We start from the raw sequence: 11,985 nt of genomic DNA on the forward strand, positions 1-11,985 counted from the left end.
CTCAAAAATTAAAATCTGTAAGTTAGAAATTATTACCATTTCTTATTTATGACTAAAAAGATGCTTTCCAAGTTTCATGATTTTATTTCCCCTTCTTTTGCTCACAACATTAGAAACAGTGAATTGGGCCAGACATGATGGTACATGCTTATAAACCTAGAATGTGAGGCAGGCATGAGTTCAAGGAAATCGTGGGCTACATAGTGAATTCAGGAGTGGCCTGGCTATGTAGCAAGATTTGTCTCAAAAAAGAAAAGAGCTGGGTATGGTGACATACACCTTTAATCTTAGCACTCTGCAAGTTCAAGACCAGCCGGGGGCACCTTAGTAACTCAGCAACACCTTGTGTCACAGGGAAAGTAAGACTAGGGATCAGTGTGAAGGCCCTGGGTTCAGTCTCAGGTGGAAAAAGTGTTTTTCCTTTCTCAGGTCTTTGGGACCTGTGTGATGAGAGGAACAAGTTGGACATCATTCTGTAGCTAACTCCTGTGAATGTTTAATATTTTCTTGTGGTGCCCAATTAACCTATAAGTTACATGTGTTAAAGTTAAAACCAGTTTTTCTTTGGCTTTTTTAGCGAAATCTTGAAAGCCATTTGATGTCTCCTGCTGAGACTGCAGGCCAGCCTGTCCCTAAGAACATCCTGCAGGTATGTTTCAATCTTAGGCTGGGGCCCTAGAGCCCTAACTGTCTCCTGAATTGGTTTTGTGTAGTGTTCCAGGTTGGCCTTAGATAATGATCCATGTTGCCTAGCAATTATGGATGTCATGTTGTTGCCTCACATAGTAAACTCTTGATTTCTAGTTTGAAGGTTTGCAATTTCTGTTGAACTTAAAGTAGGTAAACTATTTCTGCCACTAATTTTTTTATTTTTATTTATTTATTTATTTATTGGTACTGGGGATTGAACTTAAGATCTCGCACCCGCCACGCAGGTGCTTATACCACAGAGCTAAATCCCCGGCCCCTATACTACTAATTTAAAGCAAATATTATTAGCTGAACATGCAGAGAAATGTGTTGCATGTCCTTCAGTAAAGCATCAGGAGGCTTCATCATCCGGCTTTCAAAATTAGTTTATATTCCATAGTTTCTAACTAAAAGGAAGAACTAGGTTTACTCAGAAGATTTTTTTTTTTTTTTTTTTTTTTTTTTGCTATAGGAACTTCTCGGTCAGCCAGTTCAAAGACCTGCTTCTTCCAGTCTTTTGAGTGGCCTTATGGGGAGCTTGGAGCCTACTGCATCTTTACTGGGCCAAAGAGCATCCTCTCCTCCTGTGTCACAGGTGTTTCAAACTCGAGCAGCTTCAGCAGACTACCTTCGCCCAAGAATACCATCACCAATTGGTAACTAGATGATTTTTTTTTTTACAGTGCTGAGATAGGGCTGAGGACTTAGCTCATGGCATAAGTGCCTGCCTGGCAAGCACAAGGTTGTGAGCTCCATCCCCAGTACCACAAAAAAATTTTAAAAAACAAAACAAAACAAAACAAAAACAATGCTGAGACAGAACCCAGGGTCTTACACATGCTAGGCAAGCACTCTATCCCTAAGCTACATCCCTGGCCTGATAACTACTGTCAAGCACAGATGTCTGCTCCCCCTTATACATACCTTATTCATATTCTCTAGAACAGACAGTTTGAGTTTTAACAGAAATATGCAAATTTATTACACATTTAGGTTGGAGATATGGGATAAATGTGGAAGATAGCTTATTCAGCTATCTTTCATGGTATGTTCATGCTGTATTTTTTCTTCAAATTAATCTAAATTGGAACAGCTTTAATCTTCCTTATTTGGGGAGTTCAATCCCACAATGTTAATGTAGTTTCTTAGATTTTTTTCCTTGATAAAGAAGTTGGGACAGTGGCTGTTTACCAAGCTATTAAAGTTTAGAAACAGTGAGCAGTAAAGTCTTGCAGTTAATTGAGAATGTGACTTAAGCACTTTCAGAAAGCTGTCCTAGAAGTGTCATTATTTCTGCCAGTCTGGAACCACTGTAGGCTACTGCCTACTCACCTTGTTAGTCATACCTTGAGAAGCAGCTTTTGAAATGATCTTCCCACAGTCAGGGAGATAGAATTCTCTGGAAAGAGTGTGATCCTCAGAGTACCAAGCTCTACTTTGGTACCAGGTGGCTTAGTGAGTATGGCCAAATGGCTGGCTGGAAAAGTTCTCTCCAGAGAGGTATTAGCTCTGAAAGAGGAAAAGGCGACAGCCTAGTGGGGAAAATGGATAGACCAGCAATTTGGGCAGTTATGTCCTTGAATGAACGTCCACATAGCCCCCTGTGAGAGGACAAGGAAGAGGGATGTCCATCAGCCCAAAGAGTTAGTACTTCCTGGAAGAGAACTCGGTGTGGAGCAGCACGTGTTAGTGAAAATGCTACTCTGGTGCATGAACATGATCTTGACATTCATTTATTCTGTAACATTTCTGACAGGTTTCACACCAGGATCACAGCAGTTACTTGGAGATCCATTCCAAGGCATTCGAAAGCCTATGAGTCCTGTCACAGCCCAGGTTAGGCTGAGCTCTTCTCATACCCAATCTGTTGCTTGATTTTTCATTCGTATTGTGTGTGGGATGGAGAATTGAATTGCAACAATGCTTGGAAGTAGTTTTGCAGCAGTGGAACTGTTTTCTTTTCTTTTCTTTTTTTTTTTTTTTCCAAGACAGTGTCTTGCTTTGTATGTGTAGTTCAGGCTGATCTTGAACTCACTGTGTAGCCCAGGCTGACCTCAAGTTCACAGTGATTCTCCTGCTCCAGCCTCCTGAGTGCTGAGATTATAAGTGTGGACCACCATGCCTGGCTAAGTGGAACTCTTGTGATTTGTTTGCATTGATCTTATAGTTCAGCTTTAGTGATGGCTAGAAAATTGCTGAGGAAGTAAAATAATACTTAAATACTGTTTGTTAGATAGGCAGCATAATTTAGTCATTTCTACTAATATTCTCAGTTAGTGCTTAAATGTATCCATGAGAGATCTTTATAGAAAGTGCATTGACTGTCTTCATTCTTCTACTGACCCTGTCTACCTCTTCTGTTCAGCAAATGAACCAGCTAGAGTTGCAGCAAGCAACTTTGGATGGTCTGGCTCTGCCACATGACCTTGCAGTACAGGCAGCAAACTTCTACCAGCCTGGTTTTGGCAAACCACAAGTGGACAGAACCAGAGATGGATTCAGAAACAGGTAAATTACTAATGCTACCCATGCAAAGTTGGGTACTAATTTGCAAATAGTTTTCCTAAAATTAGTAAACTAGGTATCTATGGTACAATTCCATTGCATATGCTGATATGTTATGTATTACAAGATAAGAAATGTTATCAATAGAGGAAATAATATGATTGAATTCTGTTGTAGGCAAATTGGTTTTTTTTATCCTATGTGGTTTTATTTAATTGTTGATTTATAAATTACTTTCTTTTGTTGATTCAGTGTGCTAATTAGTCATGGAAAAGCTATTACCTACCTATATCCCCTTAGAATTTTGTTATGAGTAAGTATACTTTGAAATTATATGGTGTTTACACCAGTTAAGGTTTTTTCCCCTCATCTCCCCCCGCCTTTTTTTAAAATTACTGGTGATTAAACCCAGGGTCTGTGCACTGAGCAGCATCCTCAAGCTCATTTTTTATTTTTGAGACAGGGTCTTATGAACTTTCCCAGGCTGGTTTTGAACTTATGATCCTCTTGCCTCAGCCTCCCAGAGTGCTAGGATTATAGGTGTGCACCAGTGTATCAGCTAAAGGGTTTCATTTCTACATATGTAACCAGGATAGCTTCTTATTAGCAGTCATACTTTTGAGATGATGAAAAAACCCCTTCCTTCCCCGCCCACAGGTTGTCTTATCTAACTCTCCTTGGGTATATAATTGTTACATCTAGGGTTTGCTGGTTAGAGTTTAAATTCACTCACCTCTTACCTAGATGAAACATTAATGAAAGTTTGGGAGAAATGGTAATAAGTATTGTTCTTTTTATTGCAAAACAACACAAAAAATTCATAAATGTGTAGCTTATGATAAGGAAATCCTTTGTTAATCACCCTGAAGCCTTCTATGGACCCTTTGCCAAGTGTATCCTTTTTCTTTCTCAAAAGTGACTATTCTGAAAATAATTACTCCCTTAATTTTAGATGTGCATCCCTGAATATTATTGTTTACTGTTGACTGTAGAATAGTTGTCAATTAAGAAGTATTTAAGGGTAGCTGTGGTGGTGCACGTCTGTAATTTTAACTACTTAGGAGCCTAAAATAGAGGAATGGCAAGTTTGAGGCCACCTGGGCAACTTAACAAGACTTTGTCTCAAAAAATAATAAATGGCTGGGCTGTAACTCAATAGTAGAACTCTGCCACATGCTTTGCCATGCAGCTCGAAGCTCTGGGTACAGTCCCTAGTGTGTATATGGAAGGATAATTTGTTTTGATGTGATTTTTAGTTATCAGTACATCAATGTCTTGCTTCAGGAGACAGTGTAACCAGGAAGTACTGCATCTTAGCTATAATAGGTCTCAGACAAAATACAGAGCCTCAGGACTAAGTCTGCTGAGATTTTCCAACTTTCTGTAACTGGGCTACCTGGCTACCTAATACTCATTGACAGGGTTTGTAACTTTCAAAAACTAAAATTAAAAAAAAAACAAGTTTAACATACAAAATTTTATTTGCTGCAGACATCAGCCTTGTGAAGTAGGATGGGGGTAAAAAATCTGCATTTTACATACAAACTAGGATTTTTTAAATGTGAATTACTTAAAACCAGTCAGTAGACCCAAGTAGTGTCAATGTAGGCTTCATTTTGTGAGTCTCTAGGCCAATGAGCTTGCAGTGATGCAAAAGCTTGCTGTGGCATGCATGCCGTAGGTTCATCACCTCTGCTCTAGGCCTCCCTGAACACCCGATATACATAGTCTTCCCCAGCCCCTACCTTTTTCGGGGGAGGACTGATAATAAGCCAGGGCCTTGTACATACTAAGCAAACAGTATACCACTGAGCTGCATTCCTGGCTCTCATACTATTTTTCTCTCCCTATTTTTGTCTATCCTATATATAAGAATGTGACCTGCGCAAGGCCAGAGATTTTTTTGTCTGCTTTGTTTATTCCTATACCCTCGTCAACTAGCCCATGTCCACACAGTAGATACTCGACTCTGTTTACCAGAAGGAATAAATGATGATAGATCATGTGGGATCCTACCATTGTCTCCTGGAATACCACTCTGTCTTCCCACACTGTCATATCAGACTGAGTCTCATGGCAGTAACAGAGCTGTCCTAGTACTGATTTGAAGGAAGCCATAGTTTAAGATTCTAGTTCAGAGAATTTTGAAAATCAGTGACTATTCTTCATCTTTTGACCTTATAGCCACAAGGTTTGACATGGCTGAAATGCAGTGACACCCATATAATTTTTTCTTTTAACCTGTTTATGTCTGAACATAACTGCTGTTCTTCAAGGCTAAGGGAGAATGAACAGAATGATTGGGGACAGACGGGAAGTCTCTTCTTTTTCCTTCTATTGGGAGACCTGGGTATTAACTAGGAGTGGTGGGGCTTGCTACATGTTACTGGGTCCTAAAATGCTTGAAACTCTTTTGAGTCTGTATTTCATTTGAACCACTGATTCATCTAGCATCATTTTGCCAGGTACTATGATAGTGGTATTGCTTCCTACCCTCTGGAGACCAGTCAGCCCAAAGAACAAAGGCCTTCCAAGGCATCTCACTGGTATAAGCTACAAATAAATTGTACAGATATCTAGATATCTTTCTAGATATCTTTCACATGGCCTTCCCACACCCCTGCACCTGTTCCTTTTACCTGAACCATTATTGCCCATCTTTATCTTTTCACTGGCTGTTTGAAGTTCATTTAAGAAACTCACCCAGAGTCCTTGAAGTTTTCTGTCATTCCTTCTCTTGCCGCATTTTTCTCACTGTTCCTTTTTGATATCTAATATCTACATGCTTTGATTTACTGTAGGTTATGGACTCCTCCACTAGACTAAGAGCTCCTACAAAACCACGGCAATGTTTTCTTAGGCTTTTGTGTTCCCTCAGAGTTTATTATTTGCTTTTTGTATATATTGCACAAAAACTAAATGCTTGGGAAATTGGTAATGGGGAAGGAATGTTAAATTCCTGGACTAGTCTTGGAGTTTAATTGGTTTAGGACTCACACTGAAAACTGCTTTGTTCACAGGCCACAGCGAGTGACCAAGTCACCGGCACCTATGCATCGAGGGAATTCTTCTTCTCCAGCTCCTGGTGCCTCCGTCACAAGCATGGTCAGTGACCCTTAGCCATACTGTGTATGGCTTTATGATGTCTCTAGTTGTGCCTATGTTGTGCAGTGTACCCTAACTTTCTTTGAGTGTCTTCCACAGAAATCCTGGTCTAATAATCTTTTATACCTGTGTATTAATTAGGTCTTGCTTTGATATCTATAGGCTAACTCAATGAGGTCCCTAATCTGGGGAAAGTATATCCCAGCAGATAGATGAGCATGGACCAGGGCACACAGATGACACAGTATGTTCAAACAAATGAGAGACAGGAAGTTCGACACAGGGATGACAAGTCAGACCATGGGGGATCCATTAAACTTGCTGAAGATTCACAAATTGTTCAACTATCAGTGATAAAACTCACTCTGGATAAAGGGGTTTATTGGCTTCTTTTTTGGTGACAAGGCTCGTTTTACAACCGACTAGTATTAATTTTTAAATGTTTTATTCCCTTATAGCTTAGTGAGAGCTGATAGACAAGCCAGGTTTGATGTTAAACACCTGTAATCCCATCCCTGTGAGAGGCTAAGATTGTATCTGTTCAAATTAGTAATTTAGTAAGACTTTGTCTCAAAAAAAAATACTAGGGATGAAGGCCTTAGGCTCAGTCCCCAGTACCACCACCCCCTTCACCCACCTGCACACACACACCCTCTGATAGACAAAGGAAAGAAACTACTGCTTCAGGATGCCATGTGGATCTTTGTAGCAAACATCCTGAAAGCAAGGACTAGAAGGAGCTTTCTCCTCATCATACCGTGTCTCCTACCATCAGTTGTTTGGAATAGTTCAATTAGAAAGAGCACATAATAAAGTCATCAAAGTAGAAATAGAAAAGAAATGAGGAATAAGCTGGGTGTGGTGGCACATGCCTGTAATCCTAGCACTTGGGAGGCTGAGGCAGGAGGATTATTGTGAGTTTGAGGCCAGCCTGGGCCACAAAGTGAGCTCAAAAGCCAGTCTGAACTGTATAGTGAGACCCTGTCTCAAAAAAGACCAAAGAAAGAGATAGGGAATACTCCTAAATGATAAATCCTAGTGGCTAAGGAGGCTAGTAAAATAATTGCAAAATTTCTGGTAGCCAAGTTAGGAAGAGAAGCATTAGGAACATGGAGTATTTAGGTTCTGAAGTTATCTGAAACATCCTTTTGTCAGATAAAAAGTAGAGCTGGTGGTTTAGTATACAGATCTTTTGGCCATGCTCTTCCCAGACTGATCTCCTGCGCTGGGAAACTATGACGCAGAGGCAGATTCCTATAATCATAGGGTTATAAGCAAGGGATGAAGCTCTTGGAACACTGCCTGTTTCTTTGTGTATTTATTTTCCTTCAGTAGCTACAGATCAAAACTTTGAAGTTGGTCTTTGCCACACTGTAGGCAATACTTTTCACCTTATTGAGTAGCATGGCCAGTTCAGCCTAACTTGAAGTGAAGAGCATGCTGATTGATGCCAAATGTTTTTTTGTTTTTGTTGTTGTTTTTGCAGCTTTCTCCTTCCTTCACCCCTACCTCAGTAATCCGGAAGATGTATGAGAGCAAAGAAAAAAGCAAGGAGGACCCAGCATCTGGAAAAGCAGTTCCTTGTGACAATAAAGAAGATATTCAGAAGACCAGTGAAGGTAATATAGAGCTGTTGAAACTGTACTGCTTGAGAATATGTGCTAGGGAAAATGGCTGTGAGTGTGACCAGCCTTACCTGCGCTGATTTTCTCCAGGGCCCTTGGCCCAAACTCTTACTACTCCAGATCAGTTCTGTGTCCCATTTATTTAGTTGTTTGAAATTCTGATGTACCTAAGGAGATGTACCTAAGGATGGTGTGTTAGTTTGAAAGAAAAGCCTTTAGTTTAACATTCTTAGTCATCTTCAAAGATGAATGATTGGTATATTTGACTTGTGCTTTGTTGAGACAGGGTTGCTATATAGATCAGGCTAGCTTCTTAGGCTAACCTTAATCTCACTGTGATCTTTCTGCCTCAGCCATCCAAGTGCTGGGATTATAGGTATGTGTCACCATGCCCAGCTTTGACATATTGATATAGTTTTACTTCTGAAAGGTTCTCTCTCATGTGTGGAGAGTTAGGTGTCTAATAAAATCTGTGCCAAATATGTGCAAAAACCTTTCAAGGCCAATATAAACAACTTGAGACCTTGTCTCACAATTTAAAATCATTTTCAAGGTTAGGATTATAGCTCAGTTCTCTCTCTCTCCAAGTTCACTCCCCAATTTTGAGGGAAATTTAAACAGGCTTGTGAATTGCACAGTAAAGACATGGTGACATAGATTCTTTTTTTTTTGTCTTTTTCATTTTTATTGTTACCCGGGATCGAACTCATGACTGCCTGCTTTCAATGCAAGTGCTTATGCCGCTGAGCTAAATCCCCAGCCCCCATAGATTCTTTAAGTTAGAGTTTAAACAGATGTAGAGCAATTCCAAAAACTCTTGCCTCTGAGGAGACTTGGTGGGAGAAGTAATAAAATGGAAGTCCTCTTGGTCCTTACTAGGTAGTTCAGATTCTTTGACTGGACTGTAATTCTATTTCAATTTCCTGTAATAGACTGACATAATTTTATACTTGCTTGATTTTTTTTTTTTTTTCCCCTCTTCAACTAACAAGCATGCTAATCCCAAGCAGCTGCTGCTGATAGAGTAAGACCCCATGTAGGCCCAGAGCCCAGCCATTTGGGTAAAACAGAATGCCCAGCTAGTTAGACCACCAAGCCTGCTATGCCAGGCATTCTGTATTAGCTATTCTTGTGTGAGGAGGAATATAAAAATAGAGTTATGGCCCCTTTAAGAGATATATTATTTGTAACTTCAGAGTCCTTGGTTAGATATTAAAATTCTTTGTGGGTAGGGAGTGTGGCTCAGTAGTAGAGTGCTTGCCTACCTTGTGAGATCCTGGGTTTGATGTCACTACTGTCAAAAAAAAAAAGTATTTCAGCAAAGAGTTGGTAAACCATAAGCCTTGTAGTCTAGTACCAGCTCTGTCTCTAACTAATCCTGTGCCCTCTACTTACAGTTCATATTGTGGGCCTGTCTATAAGGCAAGTGATAGTCCCTATCCTGCAGTCATCTAAACCTGTTGAAGAGATCAAGTAAGAATTGTGACCATTTTAGGAAATGAAAAACTGATGTTGGTGCAACCCTGTAACCCCAGCTATGTGGGAGGTTAAGGCAGGTGAACTGAGATTCAAGGCCAATCTGGGCAACTTGAGATGGTGTCTCAGAACTTAAAAACTTTTTAAACGCTAGGGTTGTACCTTACTTCTGAGTTCACTCTCCAGTTTTGGGGGAAAAAAATTCTGGAGCCATTAGGTAGCCGAAGTATCTAAGAAATGTTTACCAATACCAAAATATTTTCTCACTGCATCCTTCCAGAGAACCTATTATCATCCAACTCCATACCCAGTGCTGAACGAGACTCTTCTACAACAAACCCCAAACTTCCAGCGTTACAGCGATCTTCGTGTTCCACCCCACTATCTCAGACCAACCGTTTCACCAAAGAACAAGATTACCGACTGAAAGCAACTGGAAGGAAAACTCCCACCTTGGCATCCCCCGTTCCAGGAACACCTTTCCTCCGCCCTGTCCACCAGGTTCCTCTTGTTCCCCATGTCCCTATTGTTCGTCCTACTCACCAACTTCACCCAGGGTTGGTCCAGAGGATGCTGGCCCAGGGAGTACATCCACAGCATCTTCCAAGTTTGCTCCAAGCTGGTAAGTTTTTGACCTGGCATGACATTGCCTGGCATTGATGTAGTGCTAGCCTGTGGGAGGTTTTCATCCCTAAAGAGATGTTACTAGATTTTTCCATCTAACTTTGGTAGGCAGTGATCCAGTCCAATCTATCACTTAGTCCATTTTAAGATTACAAACCAAGCTTGAGCAATTTCTCAGCTTAAGTGTACAAACTTAAAACTTTCCAGGTACATTATTACTGCTACTCAGCGGGGTTTTTTTGTTATTGTTTTGGTTTGTTGAGTTCAGCCTGGCAATGAACTCATCAAGCTGACCTCAAACTCACAGCAGTCCTCCTGCCTCAGCCTCCCAAGTATTGGGATTATATCTGGCATCATTATACCTAAATACTCAGCAGTTTTATTTGTGTGCCCAACAGGTGTACTTCCTCCTGGGATGGACCTGACTCATTTACAAGGAATATCAGGCCCAATCCTGGGTCAACCCTTTTACCCTTTACCTGCTGCTAGTCACCCTCTCCTAAACCCTCGTCCTGGGACACCTCTGCATCTCGCAATGATGCAGCAGCAGCTCCAGCGCTCTGGTAGGTTCAGGAATATGGCAGGTGAACTTAGGATGAGCTGAGTAAGCTTGTGAAGTCAGGACCAATTTCCAGTGAGGGATGAATTGACATACTTCGTTTCTTGTCTTAGCAAGACTAGGGTAAAGGAGTAACTAGAGAATAAGATGAAGTAAACTGACCTCTGGGGGATTTGGGATTATTATTGTTTCTGTAAAGAAAGTGTAAGAGCCCAGTGTGCTGTAGCTTTCTTCATCCTTTATCTTTGGTGAGAAGGTAGAGTAGAGGTTTGATTGGGCCTGCCTGGGCTAGATGCCACTTCACCAGCTCATGTGCTTCTGTAATGGGCTGCTCACTATGGGAAATAATCATGTCCAGGGGGCTCTTCAGTATTGAATGACATTTTGCAGTTTTTTAAAGCCCGATAATAAATCCTGATATTTTGGGGGTAGTTTTATGCATCAGTTGGAAGCAGGATCTAACAAACTACTGCTTTCCCACACACACTTAGAATGATAACCCTTCTTATCTCCATAGTTCTGCATCCTCCAGGCTCTGGTTCGCAAGCAGCAGCTGTCAGCGTTCAGACGACTCCTCAGACTGTACCCAGTCGCCCAGGCCTGCCCCACATGCACTCGCAGCTGGAGCATCGCCCCAGCCATAGGAGCAGCTCCCCTGTGGGCCTTGCCAAATGGTTTGGCTCAGATGTGCTGCAGCAGCCCCTCCCCTCCATGCCTGCCAAAGTCATCAGTGTAGATGAATTGGAATACCGACAGTGAGAGGGCAGGCAGGCTTATCCATGTCTGGACCTATGCTGGCACCCTGGTCAGGACTCTGCTGCCTCATCTCGGGTTGGTTTACAGGCTTTTTACTTTGGAGCACTCTGGGTAAAGCTCCTGAGGGAACATGTGCACCTGGCATGGCCTGTGTTGTGACACAAGGATCTTAACCAATAGAGTGGAACCTACATGGTCTGAGTGCAGAATGCAGAGTTTTGTCAATCCTGGAAAAGTCTTTTCATTTTTGTAAGATATGTGAATGAAGTGTTGGTGTCTTCACCAAGAGGTGGCACCTAAGGGTTCTGAGGAAATGTATAGACCCTTATGTACAGAACTATGTATAAACAACTTTTGTACATACATATAGGATAGATTTTTTGAACTTATACAGCTGTACATAAAAGTAGCTGATATTAGTTAAGCCTGTGTCAATGGTTTGGATTTTTTTCACTTGTACATTTGGGACTTTTTTGTTGATTAAAGTTGCAGATGCTAAATGTGTGAATGAAGTGAATGGCATTGTTGTTTCTTTCCTCTCTGAATCCTTATTGCTAAGAGTTAAGCAAAGAGGCTCAGGAGGTACTTTGTGGGAAATGACCTGAAGTTCTAATTTTTCTTTAAAAATTCACACAATTGAACTGT

At 41.1% G+C, this 11,985-nt stretch overlaps 1 protein-coding gene across 5 annotated transcripts in view; it reads left to right on the top strand.

Moving 5' to 3' along the window:
* Nucleotides 1–11,852, top strand: part of Eif4enif1 (eukaryotic translation initiation factor 4E nuclear import factor 1) — a 51,729-nt gene extending 39,877 nt beyond the window's left edge. For 4 of the 5 annotated variants that reach the window (XM_013141802.3, XM_005007251.4, XM_003478294.5 and 1 more), the window contains exons 11-19: nucleotides 578–649; nucleotides 1,163–1,346; nucleotides 2,447–2,526; nucleotides 3,056–3,198; nucleotides 6,216–6,300; nucleotides 7,787–7,919; nucleotides 9,682–10,023; nucleotides 10,424–10,588; nucleotides 11,102–11,852. In XM_013141802.3, coding sequence (XP_012997256.1) covers nucleotides 578–649; nucleotides 1,163–1,346; nucleotides 2,447–2,526; nucleotides 3,056–3,198; nucleotides 6,216–6,300; nucleotides 7,787–7,919; nucleotides 9,682–10,023; nucleotides 10,424–10,588; nucleotides 11,102–11,343 — 1,446 coding nt within the window. In that variant the 3' untranslated portion in view covers nucleotides 11,344–11,852. The remainder of the gene's footprint in view (nucleotides 1–577; nucleotides 650–1,162; nucleotides 1,347–2,446; nucleotides 2,527–3,055; nucleotides 3,199–6,215; nucleotides 6,301–7,786; nucleotides 7,920–9,681; nucleotides 10,024–10,423; nucleotides 10,589–11,101) is intronic. The other variant, XM_005007252.4, reaches the window with a different exon arrangement.
* Nucleotides 11,853–11,985: the final 133 nt, after the last annotated feature.

The sequence above is a fragment of the Cavia porcellus genome, unplaced genomic scaffold (genome assembly GCF_034190915.1).
Source record: "Cavia porcellus strain 051 isolate PalLab524CR breed Dunkin Hartley unplaced genomic scaffold, mCavPor4.1 scaffold_16, whole genome shotgun sequence".
NCBI lineage: Eukaryota > Metazoa > Chordata > Mammalia > Rodentia > Caviidae > Cavia > Cavia porcellus.